The following is a 20205-nucleotide window of genomic DNA, read 5'->3' as shown; positions in this document are numbered from 1 at the left end:
TTTTAGGTATACCTCTTTGTTTTTCACTGGAGCTGAGCTTGAACTCACAGGTTCTCGGCCACTATTCTTGTTTTAAATTTTATTATTGTGTGATTATTATTATGTGGGCTAGCTATGCTTGCAAGTGACCTTACCTCACCTGACTGCATGCTATAGAACTATATGCTTCCCACACTGTTTTCCATAGAATTTCTGTCCACAATCACCAATTATTCCACAATTAGATCATCATGCTTTTGTACCATTCTGAGCATGCCATTATGTGAATGCAACAGGCATTTTCTCCTCCAGTAAACCCCCAATCATCTTAATCATCATTTCTCATAATTACAGCTGCAGTATATTGTGATGCTAATGAGGGTGCATGTTCCACTGCTTTTAATAGAGGACCAAAACTGGTCTAGAAATCTGCCAAGACAGTAGAGGGCAGCACTGTACCTCTGTGCGGAAGATCTGTCAAACCCTGTCATACAATAATATACATATTTGTGTATTTATTTGTCAGAAAGTAATCAATGCTTGGAGTGTATTCAGACATCAGTACTATCTGTATTATCATGCTTTTTATGACGTGAACTCAGCCCATTTTTCAGTCAAGCAACTGGCTTGCACTCACAGTCAGTTTGACTGAACTCTACCTTTGTAAAAATGGTCTACAGGTGGAGTGACCATCAGAAGTGATGTCACAGAGAGAGGAGGGACAAACTCAGACCCATGAATGCTTTGATTGTCCCTATGCTGATACAGGATGTGCCGAGCACACAGAGCACAGCCAGTCACTGAGAGCAGAGCTACAGAGGAGCAGAGGCACAGGCAGCCCTCACAGCGGGACAGTATGCTCCAAGATAATCAGCCCAATAAAAGTACATCTGCCTCTGCAGTGCTGTGTCCCGGGGCGCCTTGGGGACATGCTGTACTGTTGGCTATTTTATTTATATTTGTAATCCTCTTGGTCAATTACTTAATGCAGAGGGGGCAACACGCACTTGGCCAAATAATATTATCTTTATTGGTCACTGTCTTGAGGTGACTGCTGTATGTATAAATAGAGCACAAATCCCTTCCTGAATTTGTTAAAACAACTTTATTAAATTAGACAGAAATGAGTACTGCCTTGGAAGGTATTTTTAACCCAAGTAATTTTCTTAAGTATACACATTTTAACTACTATAAATAGTACTTGAGGACTCCTTGTCATAGTATGGAGAGACATCTACACATGCATAAATCAAACAGATTTTTAAAGACTTTTGTGAAAAATAATGCTGTTACGATTAGATGTACTTTGAACCAGGCACATGTCTATATGTTTTTCATTTTATTCCACTCATATTGTTAGGTTTCTATTATAGTAAATTACATGTCAGTAAGTACAAGGTCTTAAATGTAAATTTGGTTGTTTTTGGCTACAGGAGAACACATTCTGGCAGAACAAAATGTAATAGAGTTTTCAGAGCACTGTGCCTTGGGAGCAGAAAGGAGCAATAAGCTCATAGTGTGTGGGTAGAAAAGGGCTAACCTCAGGATGAGCCTCAGTCAAATCCGTAACTTTCCATTTCATATTAACATCTCTGTGTGAGCTCATTATACTACATTAAAACATGCTTAAATGTCAGATTAGAACACACAAGTAGGCTATACATCACATCTAATAACATGAAGAAGTGGCACAATTATCTTTGTTGTAATTCATAGAAAAGATTCAAGATTATTAGAAGGTTTATTAAAATCACTAGCTAGGCTACATTTGCAATGGTCTGTCTAGAAGAGTTGATTCTTTGTGCTACTAATGCAATGCGGGTTTGCATTACTACTAAACTAACCTGAATTTACTTCTATTAGTGTAACTTTACTTATTGTATTTATTGAGTATTTATCCGTGTCTTAAATAGCACCACATCAACAGTACCCCTATCTGTTGAACTTTCCCTGTCCACTTTTGCTTTCCGAGTCTCTTCCTGTCCTGTGCAGGCCCTGCATCATGTAAGTGGTCTCTGTGGACTTGTAAGTTGCACCTGACCACTCCTCCCATCTGCCTGACCCCATCTGTCTCCAGCTTGTCCCCTGTTCAGAGCAGTCCTCCTCCCCTCCACCCCTCCACCCTCTGCATGCGAACAGGCCCCGGATCTCGCCTGGGAGGAAGTGGAATGTTTTTACTGGGAAGTCTGGGATTAGACGACCAGTGCAGGATTTTCATTCCATCCCTTGGTAGCTCCACTCTAAAAGGAAGCCCCAGCTTTGACTTACATAAGTGACTCTTTGACATTTTTCTTAATGAGCTGTGCCAACTATAGACTGGGGTGCAATTGTGACTCAGTATATCACAGATTACTTGCTGTAACTCATTATTTGTAGATTATTTTCTACTCCTTATGGATTAGTTTAAAGAGGTACTGAAATCTGCAAAGACCAGTGTCTTTTAAGTGGAAAATCAAATCAAGTGCAAAAGCAATTGTAGGCTTTAAATTCTGTGCGGTTAATAGTACTAAGAATGCACAATTTAATGTATTGTATTGTATTTTGCTTTTTGCTTTCTTTTGTTACATTAACAAAATGCAACAACTCCTGTCATTATGGGTCAACCATTTTGCATGTGCCTGGAGAAACCTAGCAGACACAAGTAGAACTCCGCACAGATAGAAACTATTGGTCCAGGGATCAACCCCAGAATCTGTGAGGAAAGAGTCATAGTAGGAGTGGGTTAAATTTTAAAAAGTCTCTCAAGTTGCATGTATGTAAAGTTAGAGAGCATTGCAAATCAATGATTCTTTAAGTCCTGTTCAAATGAAGCAAAGTGAAGTCAAAGTCCAAATGAAATCACCAGACATCCATCATATTGATTGGGGACATTGACTTTCTACTTACAACATATTATATTGTTTTTGAATAGGCAAGGATATGGTTTTAATACAGTACATTTAAGGTAATGCCACCAAGTCAAGTTATAGGTCAGATCTGTTAAAGGACACATACTATGCAAACAACATACCTGGAGTTGTATTTTTGCTTCACTCACATTTGTTTCATGAATGCATTCATCAAAAGTTGTTTTCTCTGAGACCTCACAATTGCTCTGTGTGCATTTTGCCTGGATTGTTGCATCAAAGGAAAAGAGAAATTATGGACTTCTACACAGTTTTTAAGCCCATAGACCATTACTGGACTTGTTCTGTGGTGAAATTTTGTATACCTGCCTTATTAGCATAGCAATGCAGCCAAAGATCTTCATTTGTTTCTTTTCTAACTGTTCATTCCCATTTATGACATCAGGGGGAGTTCTAATGCTTAAATACATAATTGAAAATGCAGGTGTAGACATTATTTTCAGTTCAAAAATTTGAAATACTAATCCCAAGATAACAGCAAAAACATGTTCAAAAGTGAATTAAGGCCACAAGAAAGCATAATATTTGATTTAAGAGGCAGGTTCGTTTATAGTAAGAATGCATGTTTTTAAGTTTTAATTTTAAATGTTTTTAATTTAATTTTTTTATTTTTATTTTAATGCCATACCCCAGAACATTCCAGGCAAAGCTATGGCGTCTTCAGGGAAAGCAGAAAAGTTACATATTGCTCCTTTAATATTATCCCTATCCTATCTCATGTTAAATGGGTGTACCATTTAAAGTACCATAATACAGGAAAGGTCTACCTGGAACATCTCATCACACTATCTGTTCCTGCTTGAATTTGTGTACATATTACGTAGACAGACATTTCTTTTCCACGCAGTAGAGCCTAGAGGGAACTTCCTGTATTTTTGTAACCCGGACAAGAAGCTGTTGATTACCAGAGTGTGTGGGCGCCAATGGGACAGTGACATTAGCAGCAGCATGGGGGAAAAGGAAATCAATCAGAGGAGTTAGCACAAGGAAGACAATGGTTGTGTGGCAGGGGAGGAAACCTGCATAGGTAATGTGGGTGTATTCACAAGGTATATCTATTTGCATTAAGCTTATAGAGGCATTCCATGTCTCCAGCTTTTCCATATGATCCCTGTACAGGCTAGAGCATTATGATCCTACAGGTGAAGTGAATAACAGTCACATATTCATGGGTGGAGTATTAAGTTATCAAGTTAAAGGGACAGTTTGGAATTTTGGACAGAGGACCTCATTTCCTAATTAGCCAGAGTGTTGGAGACGTGTGGAGACACTTTTTAAAATATTCCATCCAGTCCTTGTATTTGCAGAGGTAGCTGGTGCTAGGCTAGTGCATGTCAATGGCCATAGTTAGCCTGCCACTAAAATCCACCCTATCAAATCTATTGTTACGCCAGACTGCCGATGTAAATGTCTGTATTGATAGAATAATGTTTGAAATAAAATTAACCTTGCATCTCATGAATTCGCATGTTGAGGAACTATTTTTTCAACAGCAGTGGAATTTTACTGTGCCAGAAAGATAGGTATAGTGTACTGTATAGTCAAACCATTCACAAAACTCTGCCAACAACTAGTACACCCCAAAGATAAAATCCCACAAGAAGAAAAATGCAACGCCATATATGAAATCCAATGCAAATCATGGAATAAATGATACATAGGGGAAACTGGCCGGGCTTTCCACATTCGAAAAAAGGAACACCAAAAGGAATGCCAAAAGGAAACATCAGGGAGACTCACCAGAACACAAAAAGACAAAGCAGAACAGGAAAACCTAAAATCCACCATATCAGACCACTGTAAAAGAAATAACTACATGAAGGATTGGGACAGGGCTCGGGTCATTGTATCAGAAAATAACAAGTTCAAACACTGGATCAGGGAGACCATTGAAATCAGGAAACGAGGCACGGACAGCATTAACTGTGATGACAGAGCGTTCCTCCTTTCACACACCTGGGACACCCTCCTCCAGAGAACTCCAGGCGATGGGAGGCGTGGTCAGTCTGAGCGACCTGCCAGCTCCATCAGGCTGACCACACCTACAGGAAATAACTACAGCTGATATACGACATGTCACCACCAACACCAGGGACAGTTCTGAAGATGGCTTTGTGGGCTTCTACCCTGTGTTTTAAAGTTTCATTCATATGTTAATACGCCCTGTAATTTGCCCTGTTACATGCTGTGTATGTTTTTGGACTTTGGAGTGTCAATGGTGAATGTATATGGGACAGATAAGGGGTGTGTCTCCAACCTTTAGCATCTGCCAGTCTGTTATGGGACACGTGTTGGGACAAACCTGCTGTGTATTTTTCCATAAAGATGCTAACTCAACAGTTATGCTGGTATAAAAGGCATCCAGTTTTTCTGTGCATGAGTGGGGGAACGCCGACCACGTTGTCGAGGGACGACTGACGCACTGAGAGACGCCGCGTAGGCAAAATCATGCTGAATCAACTTGAATCTTGAGACCTGTATCTGCCTGACTCAAATAAAGAGACATGTGAGACCTGTTCTAACTCTCCAAGCCTCTTTCTTAACATCCTCTGTTCAGGCTGCCTCCAGGAGAAGCTGACAGCTTGCAGAGAGCAGCCGAAACATGTCAACAAGGTAAATACACTTTACTGTATTGAACCCAAGAAGTTAAAGGCTGGTAGGTGATATCAGTCCGCCGCTGCCAAGCTTTCTATCAGGAAGTACAACTCACTGTTGCTGCTCAGATATAAATCCTTCAAATGCAAGGTTGTTTTTACTTCTAAAATTATTCTATCAACACAGATATTTACATCAACAGTCTGGTAAAAATAATAGATTTGCTTCAGGTGCTTTGTGGAGGAAGTAAGACTGTTTTTAGTAGCAGCCGGATAACTATGGCCATTGACATGCGCTAGCCTAGCACCAGCTACCTCTGCAAATACAAGGATTGGGTGGAATTGGCCACTGACAAGGCAGTATGATCCAAATGTATTACAAGTGTTATATTATGTTATTATAAGGCAGTGGAGATGTTGGAAAAAACATTTGAATTATAATTAACCAGCATGGCCACTGCAAAAATAAGTAAAAAGGACGCACCGTTTTGTTCTAGATTTCACAGAGGCAGGTAGATTACAGTTTATAAATCATTAATTAATAGAGATGAGTTAAAATTGTTGGCATGTAACCATATTTGCAGTACACCTTCCATTAATACTATAGCTACAACCATAGTTTTAGCCCACCTTTCATTGCCATAGTGTCCAGATTTTGAGCTGTTATTGCTCAAATGGCTGAAGTCAGAGCTGGAAATGCTTGAAATTAAGCAAATGGTTATGATCCAAAACATTAATAAAAGTGGTCATAATGTTATTTTGTATATTTGACTTATTTAACAAAATCATCTCACTTGCTCTCAACCTGTAGTGACTCAGGAGTGGTGAATGGTTGACCGGTATTCACAGCTCAAAGTTGTGTTAACCTTTTAAGACAAAAGACTGTGACGTGTGAGCTTTTGCTAATCCAGTGCGGATGAATGTCATGTTGCTTTATTCATCCAAAATAAAGTGTGTCGCCAAGGCCTCCAGTGAAACATTTCAACAATTCAAACTACAGAGTGAGGGAGAATTCATTGCTATAAAACTAAAGTTCAGGCTAGCTCCACATTGGCTGGCACCCTTTCTACAAACTGTTGGACTTTAGCAACAGCAACTATTTTGGTAATAGTGGATTTCTACTGTGTACAAATCCATATACTCTTAAACAGTGCCATTGAGTATGTTGAGGTAGAACTGAATGAATTTCACTGTGGGCAAAATGTCAAAGTCTTTTTTTTTTCCTGGAACAATAAAGGCTGCAATGTGACGCTTGCTTCCCTGACAAGCCACTGACGTCACCTCTCCTTGATCAACACTGACAAGAAGAGAAATTCAACACCTTTTTTCAGCTCTTCAAGATGGCGGACATGGCAGGGCTTTTTTCTTGCGGGCAGTTAGTTTGTGCAGAGTCAAAGGAGCAGGAAGTGATTAAATTGCCATATAGTGACTACTTCTAAAGCATTTAACTTGCCATGACAGGCAGAAATGGTGATGCACAAAGACACTCAGGGTGTGATCCAGAAAGCAGTTTTAGTCAAAGAAAAGTTATCTGTCCTGCTGGTATGGAGGGGGTTAGAGAAAAGTGACAACAGGCAAAGTGAGTCAGACATTACAAAAGCTGTGAACATTGTCTACAAAAACCCATTAATAGAAGTAGGAAAACTGACTCATGCCAAGAGGTAAACCAGGGTTAAGGGAATTTTATGAACAAGGCAATCAGTCGACCCTAAAGAGGAGTATTACTATTAAAACAAAAACTGCCACCTTGAGAAAATGTGTCAGCAGATGTAACTCCAGGAAAATGAAAAAAAAAAAGTTTTGTTTTCATTTCCTTGTTTGTTTGTATACCAAATCACCAAACAAACTAACCAATGTCAAAAGTAAATTCTTGTTATTACGACTGAAAACATGGTTAAAATGAACACATACTGTAAACATTCATTTTATTTCAAACATTCAGGTACACATCCTCCTTGCAAAATCCATGAAAATAAGTATTTGTGTGCCAAGTGGAGGTGAAACGTCAGCCTCAGCCACACAATGAAGACATCCTTGGAGATGGTCTGTTGTTTGGCTGCAGTTGTCAGGGAGTCCTCCACACTTGGGCAATAAGGAAAAAGGATTATTTGCTTTGGCCGTGAATGGAGCCTCTAATCAGATCTTTGTGACATGTGAACACACTGTTTGTCTGCTTCACCGCCCACTTCACGCTCAATCTCTAAGTAGTTTTCCTCACCTTTTACCCCAATACAAATCATTCTGCACAATACTATACAGACACCATAAAGCACAAATTAATGATAATGTATACAAATCATAACAATTATATTATTTAAGAATGAAAAGGAAAGCATAAAAATACATAGAACCAGGAAAAATTAAAAAGCCAGTATGTAACTTTTCTGGTGAGAGGTCTGCATCCTGTTTGTCTCCATAGAGATGTTATTACGACTACAGTTTAATGCCATACTGTAGAACATTGCATGTAAAGTAATACCATCTCAATGGAGACAAGCAGGTGGTGGACCCTCCACCTGAAGTTACATGATGCACCTTTATTGAAATGACACTCCATGAAGACTTTAAGACTCAAAGCAGTACAGAAAAAAGGCTCTAAGTCACACAGAATATAGCTAAAAGGCTGGTGCACATCATGCACCTTATCTGATCTCACAATCCTGCTATTGTAATGGAACACCGGTGAAAGCAGAATATTACACGGTATGAGACATTCTTAGTACAATCCATTCTTTATGTCTGCCCCAGGTGGAAGTGTTTGGGGCAAGTGGAGGCTGGACGCGGGTTTAAGATGTGGAGAGAGTGCTGAGGTAACCATGATGATAAGGAGTGCACCTTGCCATCGCTTTGTACATTGTGTTTCAAAGTGGATCTAGAAGAATTACAGGATGATTCTTAGGTGAGATTATAGAGACGTGTTTCAAAAACATCAATAGTTCATTGTGAGGACATTTGGCTGATCATAGTTTTGTTTGTTTACAGCTTTTTAATGCTTAAGATATACAGTGCTAAGCTGTGCATGGAAAAGAATACTACTAAATCTAATAAAGTTATACTGCATTTTATCATTTATTTCATTTTATAAAATGATCAGGTTTGTAACTACCAAGATTTTATATCTGTACGACAACTTATGTTGGAGGGGCAGAGCCTAAATAAGCAACTTAGAGCTTTAGATTACTTCCTGAACAATGACAGCTTGTAGAAGACAGCGTGAAGGTCTTGGGTTGTGCTATACAACTTATATAACGGTACAAAAGCACTTTAAAGTCAAGATGAATAATACAGACTATAACTTGTACAGTTTCAAGGTTAAGAATTTGCCTTTCGTGGACAGTGAGCAATTTTCTCTCATTTTGCAATCATTTGTTCATTGCATTTGAGCCTGAAGATAAAATTAGTGGTCAAACTTAATGGAAAGTAACAGAAATGGTTTGAATTATGGTTTGGGCTAAGTTATGGCTGTCTGTCAAGCCTATTAAGTTGAGGTTTGAACAAAGCCAGATGCAGCTTGATGATCCTCTGTCCAAAAGGCGTCATTTGAACAGTAACCTAATTCTTGTTGACAGGTAGGAGGACCTGTTTAGTTTCGTCCCGGACTGTCTTAAGAAAGCTCATGATGCTGGAGCCGCCTGTTCCTCTCTCCTCCAGGGCCGTGGGTGCTTTACTGATCATTTCTTCTTTAGTTTTCTTCTCGTAACGTAACTGGCGGGCACGGGCAGCAGGTACTGTTATATAGCGACTCACTATGTTTATGTGGTAGTTTCGAAGCTCAATTAACTTGGTCACACAAAGCTGGAAGGCCAGGTTTAGCTCTTTGTCATATTGTTCTCGTACAAAATTATTTAAGGATGGCTGTTTAGAGATGTCCTCGATCATTTGCCTATGAGCAGGAGGCATGTAGTCCCTCATACGGATGAGAAAGGCTCCTACATAGGGGTATAGTATTTTGAGTTAAAAATACATCAACATCAACCAACATCTACAGTCAATTTAGGGCTAGGTGACAAAAAATAAATCACAATTTCTTTCCTCACAATTTCACAATTTTCAATGTTATCATTTTATATTGACTTATAATAAACAAATACAAATTTGATTAGATTTTTTAAAATTTTATTTTATTACTGTGGTTCAAAACAAGAAAAATTAAGACTTTTTGCCAAAACATAATTGTAAACAGTCTTACCAGGTTTGTCCTCATGCTTGATGCCAAAAACTTCATCTAAACAGTGCAATAAGCTGCTCTGTGCCGCACTCCCTCCAGAAAACTCCATAGGCTCAGACTGCACTCCTTCATAGATTAGACCATTCGGCATGCTGGGATTGTCCTTCCAACTTTTGAGAAAGCATAAGACACAGGTTTTATTAAGCAGACATTTTGAGATGCACTGTGATTTCTCATATGTTACAATGATTTCAGGGTTTGGGTATGATTACTGAATCATTGGTTAGAGCTAATACATCCGTATAAGCTGATTCTCTATAAGGAATGCACCTGCATCAAATGTCAGCACTGATACTGAAAAACTGGTACGACTGGGTATCAGCTCCATAATATCTGTTAAAACAATATTATGATTGGGCCTTTAATTTAATGTAGTGAGACTATTCACAGGCTGATTTTGGCCTAGAACATCTCATAATATTGGAGCTTTTATTCATATGAAGCTGATCTGTGGTTATGTGAAGGATAAATAATAGTTGCATAACACAGTTGGAGTAAGAGTAATAAGTTTGTGTTTAAAGGAAATAAGTACCATTTTCCATCCCTACACTGGTATCAGTTAATACATGATATCAGCAGATACTTAATAATATATATCAGTACTGGATCGGTGCATCCCTATTGTCTACACCCTTTTGTTGTACATCTCACTATAACTCACTACATCAATAAATCTCCTCTTTGGTCATCCTCTAATGGCTTGAAAAACCACATAACATCCACCTTATAGTCCATGCTGAGAATTTTATTTATTTTTTTGTATATAATTTCAAGGTGGGGCTTAAAGTAAATAATTAATCTTTACTGTGGTTTTAAAGACATCCGCATCATTCCAAACAAAAGTGTGGAGTAACAATAGAGTTTATCTTAATTTTTTAGTTTGGAACTACAAACATTCCCACTGCTGCAGTTCAGAGGTAATGCACCTGAAGTAATTGAACCTCTATGAAATAATACCAGACTTAAACAACTCAAAAGCTGTATAGCTATACACAGGCTAATCCATTTGACCTTCTACCTCTCATTTCAGTATCCTTTTATTTATTTATTCAGTATCTTTCTAAGGCATGTTAAAACCATCTCAATTGGACAATTCCCACATGATTTGTCTCTCTGATGTGTTCTTTACTGATAATATTTTTTCTGCAAACCATACATCACTGCTTAAATCACCATTAGAGTTTAATTTACCCATTTACCCAGACAGGTAGATCCTTATAACACCATAGAAAACAGAAGGCTCCACATACACTGTAAAGACAAATATTTGATGAACGAATCAATAATACAAATATAATTGATATTTGTACTGTAGCACTAAACACACCATGCATAAGTTTGAATGCCTCAGTCATGTCGTGTATAGACTTGCTGATGTCCTGCAAAGCCCGGGCCACAGCCTCAGTGTGCCCACAGCTCACTCCCCTGAACACTTGAGGAATGCTCTGCAAACACAAACATACGCTGTTTAATCCCACACTTTTGGCTTTACAATACACGAAATCCAGAACTTCAAAATATACTGTACCTTGAGTGCTGGAATTGCTGCAAGCTCCACCAAGAGAGTGACCATAAAGAAACCCCTCAAACTTTCTCCCCCTGGCAACCTGACCACCAAATCCAAGTTCCTTAAGAACATGATTATAACTATTACTGTTACACTTACTTGATATAACTACTATTAAGTAAGTATTTCACACATACTCCATGTCAAAGGGCCTGTAATCAGAAGGACATAATATGATTAACACACATAGCTGCAAAGGTTGATGGCAAGTTTAATATTTTGTAGTGTGAATGGTCATACTTTTCTGGATCCCGTTTTTTCCAGTTTGCCAAGACTGCATCAGCATGTATGAAGATAGGGGGAAGACCTAATCTCTGTGACACCTCCCAATATGGAACAGCCAGGTTTCGTGGCAGCACCTTAAAATAAACCTCTACATTTACATGAAAGAAGGCAATCAACAGACATTTGAGATGTAGTTTGTATAGTGAGACCATATCATTTGCGTATTAAATGCCCTGTCTAAATCTTACAGTACCTCTGATTTAAACAAACACACAAGACAGAATCTATTGGAAAGTGGCTGTGAATCAAATACTTTCCCCCTTTTTTATGTAATTTATTGCATAGTAATCTATTCCATTTATTGGTTCAGTGGCCATCACAGGAAATGTAAAAACAATCACCTATACTCTTTGCAACATTATCCTTTTTATAAGCCTAAATAATATGAAATGGTACTTTGACAGTGTTGTCCTCTCCGTCCTGCCAGACGTAGCACATGGTTGTAGCGCCTAGAGCCAGGTGGGCCAGCCGCAGCTCTCTGTGTGTCTGCAGATACTGGCTGCTCAGCAGTGGCATCTGGACAAAGGCAACAGCTCTGAACCTTCACACCAGGGTCAACTGTCCTTGTGAGTTTGTTGTCCTTACTTACCCTGCTCACACGAGAACGCAGCTCATGGGAGTGCACCAGCTCTGGGAGATGGAGGACTATATCCATCCATGGCTGGTAGTACAGTGGGAGCTCTGTCTGCAAATCATGTTTATTATATATACATACATATACATACATATATATATATATATATATATATATATATATATATATATATATATATATATATATATATATATATATATATATATATATATAATATATATATGTGTGTGTGTGTGTGTGTGTGTGTGTATTTGAAATGTTTTTTATCTTTTCTATTTTAAGTAAACATCTTTTCTATTTTAAGTAAACATGTTCATGTGCTGTTTTTAAAAAAAGTTTTTTTTTAAATGTTTACTTATTTTGTGTCCCCCCTGGCAATAAAGGTTTCGTTCATTCATTTTGATTCTCAGGTCAGGTTTATTTGTGCTTGTATTGCTGTTTTTGAACCAATGAGCGCACATGTTTCAATAATTCATTAAATACTGTTTGGGACATTAAATACTAGTAACACAATAAATAAGTATTAAGTTCTTTTTGAAGCACTATTTAATATAAAAAAAAAAAAAAAGTCAGTGGTTGCATTCACATTCTTGAAGGCATTTTCTTCTAATTAATCATTTAATTATTATTTTATGTCATTGTACTTTTTATAACTTTGTATATGGTTGCATTGTTATTGCTATTTTTGTATCTATATTTTTTCTGTCTCAGGGCCTGCAGATGGAAATTTGCTCAGAGAGCTACAGTCTTATACAAAGCATCTTTTCAGTGTTTCTTTGATTAATACCATGCACATGGTCCCTGTCAGATAACCTAAATAAACTATAATAAAACAAATACTGTCATAAAACCTGACATGTTTCAGCAGTAGGACATCCACCTCCAGAGGTGTCAGCTAACTGTTGTGATGTGTCTCTTATCAGTTGTTGTTCTGAGGTGTAGTCAGTTTGACAGATCTGCCAGACCAGGTGTGGTCTGATAGATGGTGGTTTCTGGAGAGGTGAGTCCCATGTGTGAGCCAAGATAAATGCTCCCTCATCTCTGTTCATGGTCCATGCACTCTGCTTCCTGATTTTAATAGGCTCTTGTGACGAGGGAGCGTTTACCTTGGCTCACACATAGGACTCACTTCAGAGACCACCACACGGGCAGGTGTGGTCAGTGTGTCGAGGAACAACACCTGATACGATAAGATAAGACAGATGCTACACCAGTCAGCTGACACCTTGGCAAAAGCAGAAGTCCTACTGACGCCATGAAATCTATAAATGTTAAACCTTATTATTTGTTTGGGACTGGCTCCCAAACATCAATCTCATACTTTGAGGCGGCATCATGCTGGGGGTGTTCAACATGCATCTCTATTGGTGGAATGTTAACAGCTATCATTGTACACATATGGCATTGTACACAATACACACATTAGGAAGAACTGCCAGAAATGTCTGAAAAGTCAAGAAAAATACTATATGGATTTAAACACATTTTCAAGAGCCTGTGAGTGTCTAACTGAAAACTAGCTTGCGAGATTAATTTTACAAAACTTGTTTAAATGCACAAATCTTCTCACCCATTGTAGTTCTAACCAAGTCAACTCTTTCTGGTCAGACTGTGTAAAAATAAAGCTCAGATTAAGTCTAACTTGAGTAACAGAGCTTCTAACAGAGCAATGCTTTCAGTTATCTTCACAACCCCAAGAAAGGTTGATGACATTAGCTGCAAAGTATCAATACTCTTCCACAGTATGCCATAAAACACATCTATCCCCATTGAGAATGTTCTGAAATATGGTTTTAACTTTCCCATGGAATCATGCAGATAACATGCCACTTTCAGAAAATTACATATGGTAGCTTTAAAGAGCAAATTCTACCATTCAATTCTAATCTGTCCTCCAGCTCAATTTAAACTGAAGAGTTCCTGCAATGTTGTGATGTCACATGAACACAACCAGTAAAATTGATGGTATGCCTATTACAAACTACAAAAACATGGTGCACTAGCAAGAATTATTTAACCACTGTTAATACAACAAACAGATATATCAGATGTACCAAAGGGTCATGCAGAATGAATCCCAGATCTTCTGAAACATAGTACGAGTCCAGGCAAAAGGCTCTTGTTGAATTTTGATCAGCTGAAGACATACTGTAGTTAAACAAAATGAGTCCAGTGAGTGTCTGCTTGCTGATATGTTTCAAAATCCTTGGACTTTGGACTTTGGAGTCATCAAATGCCATGCTTTTCCACACTAAAAAGCGCCATATTACTCTATTTTCTGATCTCTGTTATAATGTTGTTTCTTCATAAAACATACCCGGAGTAGGGTTTTGTTTCATTCACACATGTTTAACACACAAATCCTACATATTTAGGCTGTGTTCTTCTCTCAAACAGAAAGCACTGTGATGTCATATGGTAATACAGGCGGAACAGAGTATTTTGAGCTTTGGAGATGCAGACAGATGAAACACACATCCAGGTTAACAAATGAATCCAGGTTAATATTTCTGAGGAGTTTTAAACTCACAAGAGTAAATTTTGCATAACATATGATCTTTAATGCTGTGTTTTCAAAACATGTAGCTACTGCATTATTCTTATTTTTTGCCTTTAATTAAGTGACTTTATGCATTGACTTCATAAATGGTTTGGGGAATAAAGAGCAATAGCCTCATCTGCTGGAGATTATTACACATTACAAGAGTTACTTGGAAATTCCCAGTTTTCCCTTTTCTATTATACAGAGAAAAGAAAACTTTTGTGCAATTTATCTCAAAGTGATTGCAGGTTGTCTAGATAAGGTAATTAAATATGGATTTTATTATTACTGCTATAGTACTATCACATAAGGCCCTTGACGGTCAAGGATTGCATTGTTATAGTCGAGCAACATCACGTGACTGAGCAAAAACAAGAAATTTACCTGATGTAGGTTACTTCCATTATTTATATAGACTATAGTTCATACTTGATTATAAACATGGCTATGAGCTTGCATGAGTTCTGCAATTTTGGTCTTTCTGTCTCTCTCTTTTTTCTGTCTCTCTCTCTCTCTCTCTCTCTCTCTCTCTGTCTTTCTCTCTCTGTGTCGCTGTCTTTTTCTGTCCCCCCCCCGCTCTCTCTCTCTCTCTTTCTGCTGTGCCTGCCTAATATTAGCTTGGGCGGCTCGAAGGTGGATCCATGACTGTCTGCGTCTGAACGACAAGCTAAAAACATCGGCGTTTACCTGAAGCCAACACGCATGGCGCTCTGACAGTGATTTTCACGCACATTTTGACAAGGTATTCGCACCGTTTCGGTCACTTGGACGCTTCTTTACGGGCCTCTGCACCTTGCCCTGAAGATGAGGTTAAACACGAGCTCCCGTCAGGTGCACGCCGCATCCGATGGAGCCTTGCTTCCCGTCACGTTTATCGACCAACCCGCTGCAGCAGTTTCTTACGTGTCGGTAAGACAAGAAAAACGTGTTGTTTGACATGCCTCCTTTCGCTTATGCACGTTGTAGTTATAGAAGTACCGACACAAACATACTCCAGAGTCTGTAAGTGGGCGTTACATAACACGTAATGCTGCAGCCTCATGACTAGTGCATTGTGGCGTAAGCGCTGCTCACGCGTGCCTCGATTCAGAATGCGCACACTTCATTTGATCTTTCCGCCTTGTTGGTTGTTGTTTCACTGGCAAAGCCAGTATTTGGTTTCATTTAAGACATTAGAGAATGCTCTGTGTAGTTCAGAGACCCAGAGAGGGCATTGCAGCCTATTATAAGATCTGCATTATAGGCGTACAGGCCTCTGTCCGCCTTTGTGCAGCAGAACCGCTCAATGAGAGGGCATTTTTATGAATGGATACAGCCCTGGGGAGATAATGAGGCTCAAGTCGCTACATGCGGGAGAAGCTTGTTTACTCTACATGTGTTTGTGCAAGTAGGCTTACGTGATGCTTTCATTTAGCAGTAAAGCTGTTAGATCCAAATCACATCAGTCCAGGTAATCAAAATGAGGCAAATGGCACATCTATGTACACAGCAGTGTCTCCTGATATTTCTGAAGTATTTGTAATAACAAGGGCAAGGGCAATTATTGTATAAAGAATTGTGCAGACTAAAAAAATAAATAAAAATAAAGGTTCAAAACATTGTAACCTTCCACCCTATAAAGTTCTTTCTTTGCACTAGAGGAATATGTACAATCAGATTATTCATTCAATTAAAAGTGAACCACACAATGTAATTTCTGGGCAAAAGACAATATAGAGATTTTAGTGTTTTGCCTGGAATGTTCCACAGTATTGCATTACCTCCATCACCTCTCACAGATCTGACCTGTATCTTGCCCTGGTAGCTCTACCTACTTGTCTCCATGGAAATATATATATATATATTGGAACATTCTAGGCAGAGCAATAATATTCCTACAGAAACAATCAGGGGGCAGGAACACCACCAGAAAATTGACATAGTGCATAATTAATATCTATGACCTGCCTTGCAGTAAAAATGATGGCCTGATATCAGTATTGATTCAGGTGCCTGTACTGTTCTAGACAAAGCTCTAGGGTTTCAGGTGCTAATGTTTCCTTTGTGTTATGACAGATCTCCATGTACAAATTCTGATATGGACTATGAGAGGCCAAACGTCGAAACTATCAAGTGTGTAGTAGTTGGGGACAATGCTGTTGGAAAAACACGCCTTATCTGTGCCCGAGCTTGCAATGCCACATTAACACAGTACCAGCTATTAGCTACTCATGTGCCCACTGTCTGGGCCATTGACCAGTACAGAGTATGCCAAGAGGTATGTATTCAAAGTTTCTATTGTTAAACATGATACTGTTGATTAGATTGTTATTGCATGTAGGTATTGGAGCGCTCCAGAGATGTTGTAGATGACGTCAGTGTTTCCCTTCGTCTTTGGGACACTTTTGGAGACCATCATAAAGATCGACGTTTTGCATACGGCAGGTCTGGTAACAAGCTTCAGTTTAACACTTTGTTTTATCCTGATTATGATGTTTAAACTTTTGTTATCAGGTCTGATGTGGTGGTACTTTGCTTTTCAATTGCCAACCCCAATTCTTTGTACCATGTTAAGACCATGTGGTACCCAGAGATCAAGCACTTCTGCCCTCGTGCCCCTGTCATTTTAGTTGGTTGTCAGCTGGACTTGCGTTATGCAGATTTGGAAGCAGTGAACAGAGCACGGAGGCCTTTGGCAAGGTTAGAACTTTTGAAGAATGTTGAGATTAAGAAAAACAGTAAAAATATATGGATGTATGTTATTTTTCAGGCCAATAAAGTCAAACGAGATCCTTCCTCCAGAGAGAGGGCGTGAGGTGGCAAAGGAGTTGGGAGTGCCATATTATGAAACAAGTGTTGTTGCTCAGTTTGGAGTCAAAGACGTTTTTGATAATGCTATCCGAGCTGCTCTTATCTCCCGCCGACACCTCCAGTTTTGGAAATCTCACCTCAGAAATGTTCAGCGTCCTCTTCTTCAGGCTCCTTTCCTCCCACCCAAACCTCCACCCCCAATAATCACAGTACCTCCCCCACCAGCCACCACAGAGGAGCACCCTGTTGGCCTTTTGGAGGACCCACACTGTGCTGATGTCATCCTGGTGCTACAAGAGAGGCAGAAAATATTTGCACACAAAATATATCTGGCAACATCATCTTCAAAGTTCTATGACCTCTTTATTATGGAAACACAAAATGAGGAAACAGAAAAACCGCCTCGTGCGCATCTCTCTGGCCGAGAACTGCTGATGCGCGCTGCTAGTTTTGATGTATGTGAAAGTAGCGATGAAGGAGACAGGGCAAATCTTAGGGCCTGCACTAGTGATGGCACCTTGAAGGACTCAGAGGGCACCAGACACAGCAGGCTGCTGTCCACCTGGAGTCGAGCCTTTGTTAGCATTCAAGAAGAACTGGTGGATGATCCATTAACATACAGTCCCCGCCCCATGACTGTAGTGCACATGGACCAGTCCATGCAGCTCAGTCCTTTCCGAGCAGTGCTTCGGTATCTCTACACAGGTCAGCTGGATGAGAATGAAAAAGAGCTAATGCACATTGCACATTGCTGAGCTACTGGAAGTCTTTGACCTGCGCATGATGGTGGCCAACATTTTAAACAATGAAGCCTTCATGAACCAAGAAATCACCAAAGCCTTTCATGTACGACGCACAAATCGGGTGAAAGAGTGCCTGGCCAAAGGCACATTTTCAGGTTAATAAACATGACTTGAGTTGTTTGTCTCTGAGCTACAAGGAATATAAAAATTAAAACATTTTGTGTTACAGATGTTGTCTTCAAACTGGATGACGGGACAATTATGGCTCACAAGCCTCTGCTCATTGCAAGTTGTGATTGGATGGCAGCTATGTTTGGCGGGCCTTTTGTAGAAAGCAGCACCAAAGAGGTCAGAGAAGCCAGATCTTACTTCCTCCATATAACTGTTGTAGCTTGTATTTAGCTTACATCCAGTCAAAATATCTGTGACTGTAATAATAAACGTTTAAAAGCATTTATTTTCTGCCATTTCGTTAAAATTTTTCTGATTTGCCATATTTTAACACAATTTTAACACCCATTTCTTTTGAAGGTACTGTTTCCTAACACAACACGCAGCTGCATGAGGGCTGTGCTTGAGTATCTCTACACAGGACGCTTTTGTTCCAGATCAGACCTGGATGCCATGGAGCTTATTGTTCTTGCCAATCGTCTTTGTCTCCCTCACCTAGTTGCACTTACAGGTATTTGCTGCTATGTTAATTTTATAATTATTATTGCTTTATCAAGTCCAAAACTGGGTCTCTGTTTCTATTTCAGAACTCTATACAGTAACAGTGTTGACAGAAGCAGCAATGATGGGGGCTGACATTGATGGGGATGTGTTGGTGTATTTGGATATGGCCCAGGTATTTTTGGTACTTGTATTTGTAAATGTATTTGTAAATGTATTTATAAATGTTATTATTTAATGTTTTTGGTGTTAATGCTTAAAACATGTCTCTCTAGTTCCATGGTGCCCAGCAGCTCACTGGCTGGTGCCTGCACCACATTTGTACCAACTATAACAGTGTATGCAGAAAGTTTCCTCGAGATATGAAGGCCAAATCTGGAGGTAGTATGTTTACCCTATTTTTGTGACATATTTTGTACGTCACTTGTGTCTGAAGAAGTTTGATTTATGCATACAGAAAACCAAGAATATTTTGAGAAGCATCGTTGGCCCCCTGTATGGTACCTGAAAGAGGATGACCACTACCAAAGAGCTCGAAAAGAGCGTGACAAGGAGGACTACCTGTACCAGAGACGACAGTGTAAACGCAAGTGGCTTTTCTGGAACCTCCCTTCCTCTCCCAACTCACACTCCCCTTCATCTGGTCCTTCTGCTATCATCTGACATATTATTAGTAAGGCTAATCCTCCCTGGTATCCACAACTATTGCTATCTACTCTTATTATTTTTTCTTCATCAAGTGAAAAAACACATGGTCAGCAGGGTGGATTGTTCATATCCATACATTATTCCATACATTATATTCAAAGAAAAAAAAAAAAAAAAAAAAAAATATATATATATATATATATATATATATATATATATATATATATATATATATATATATATATATATATATATATATATATATATATATATATATACCATTTACCATTTTACCACCATCTGACATGAACTACAGTGATGCACTTTCAACATGGAAACTAAAATGCTGCTTATATGATGTACACTGACCAGCGCTTGAGCTCAAATCTCAGAAACACGATGTTTGTGCACAACAGTTTCATCACCATTGTAGGACTGCGTCTATAATAAACTGAAACTTTCACCATACTAACAGGTACATCACCGCATATATGGAAACTGTACAGGACTCCATTTCACTCTTGGCTATCATGATGAATCAAAAACATTTAAGCATTTCTGTATCATAATCATGTGATCATGGCTTTACTTACAAAGGGCTTTACGTTACATGAATGCATTCAGTGTCTTGTGAACCTAAATGTCTGGACTATATC

At 39.0% G+C, this 20205-nt stretch overlaps 2 protein-coding genes across 2 annotated transcripts; one reads left to right on the top strand and one right to left on the bottom strand.

Moving 5' to 3' along the window:
* Positions 1–7469: 7469 nt before the first annotated feature.
* ido1 (indoleamine 2,3-dioxygenase 1) lies at positions 7470–14418 on the bottom strand. The gene is made up of 10 exons (XM_020935509.2): positions 14209–14418; positions 12149–12244; positions 11956–12075; positions 11515–11633; positions 11412–11426; positions 11236–11335; positions 11035–11152; positions 10907–10958; positions 9669–9817; positions 7470–9408 (listed from the first exon to the last, which is right to left on the bottom strand). Exons 1-10 carry the CDS (start codon positions 14392–14394, stop codon positions 9032–9034), a joined length of 1332 nt encoding a protein of 443 aa, XP_020791168.2. The 5' UTR covers positions 14395–14418; the 3' UTR covers positions 7470–9031.
* Positions 14419–15314: 896 nt separating this feature from the next.
* Positions 15315–19716, top strand: LOC110169913 (rho-related BTB domain-containing protein 2). The gene is given in 11 exon segments (XM_020935521.2): positions 15315–15605; positions 16752–16953; positions 17017–17120; positions 17190–17375; positions 17446–18231; positions 18233–18384; positions 18459–18577; positions 18761–18911; positions 18988–19076; positions 19177–19282; positions 19359–19716. Coding segments are annotated over 11 exon segments (2163 nt in total). The 5' UTR covers positions 15315–15543; the 3' UTR covers positions 19565–19716.
* Positions 19717–20205: the final 489 nt, after the last annotated feature.

This window comes from Boleophthalmus pectinirostris, unplaced genomic scaffold, assembly GCF_026225935.1.
Source record: "Boleophthalmus pectinirostris isolate CB_2022bp ecotype Guang Dong unplaced genomic scaffold, ASM2622593v1 HiC_scaffold_4, whole genome shotgun sequence".
NCBI lineage: Eukaryota > Metazoa > Chordata > Actinopteri > Gobiiformes > Gobiidae > Boleophthalmus > Boleophthalmus pectinirostris.
This window is presented reverse-complemented; position numbering and strand designations above follow the sequence as displayed.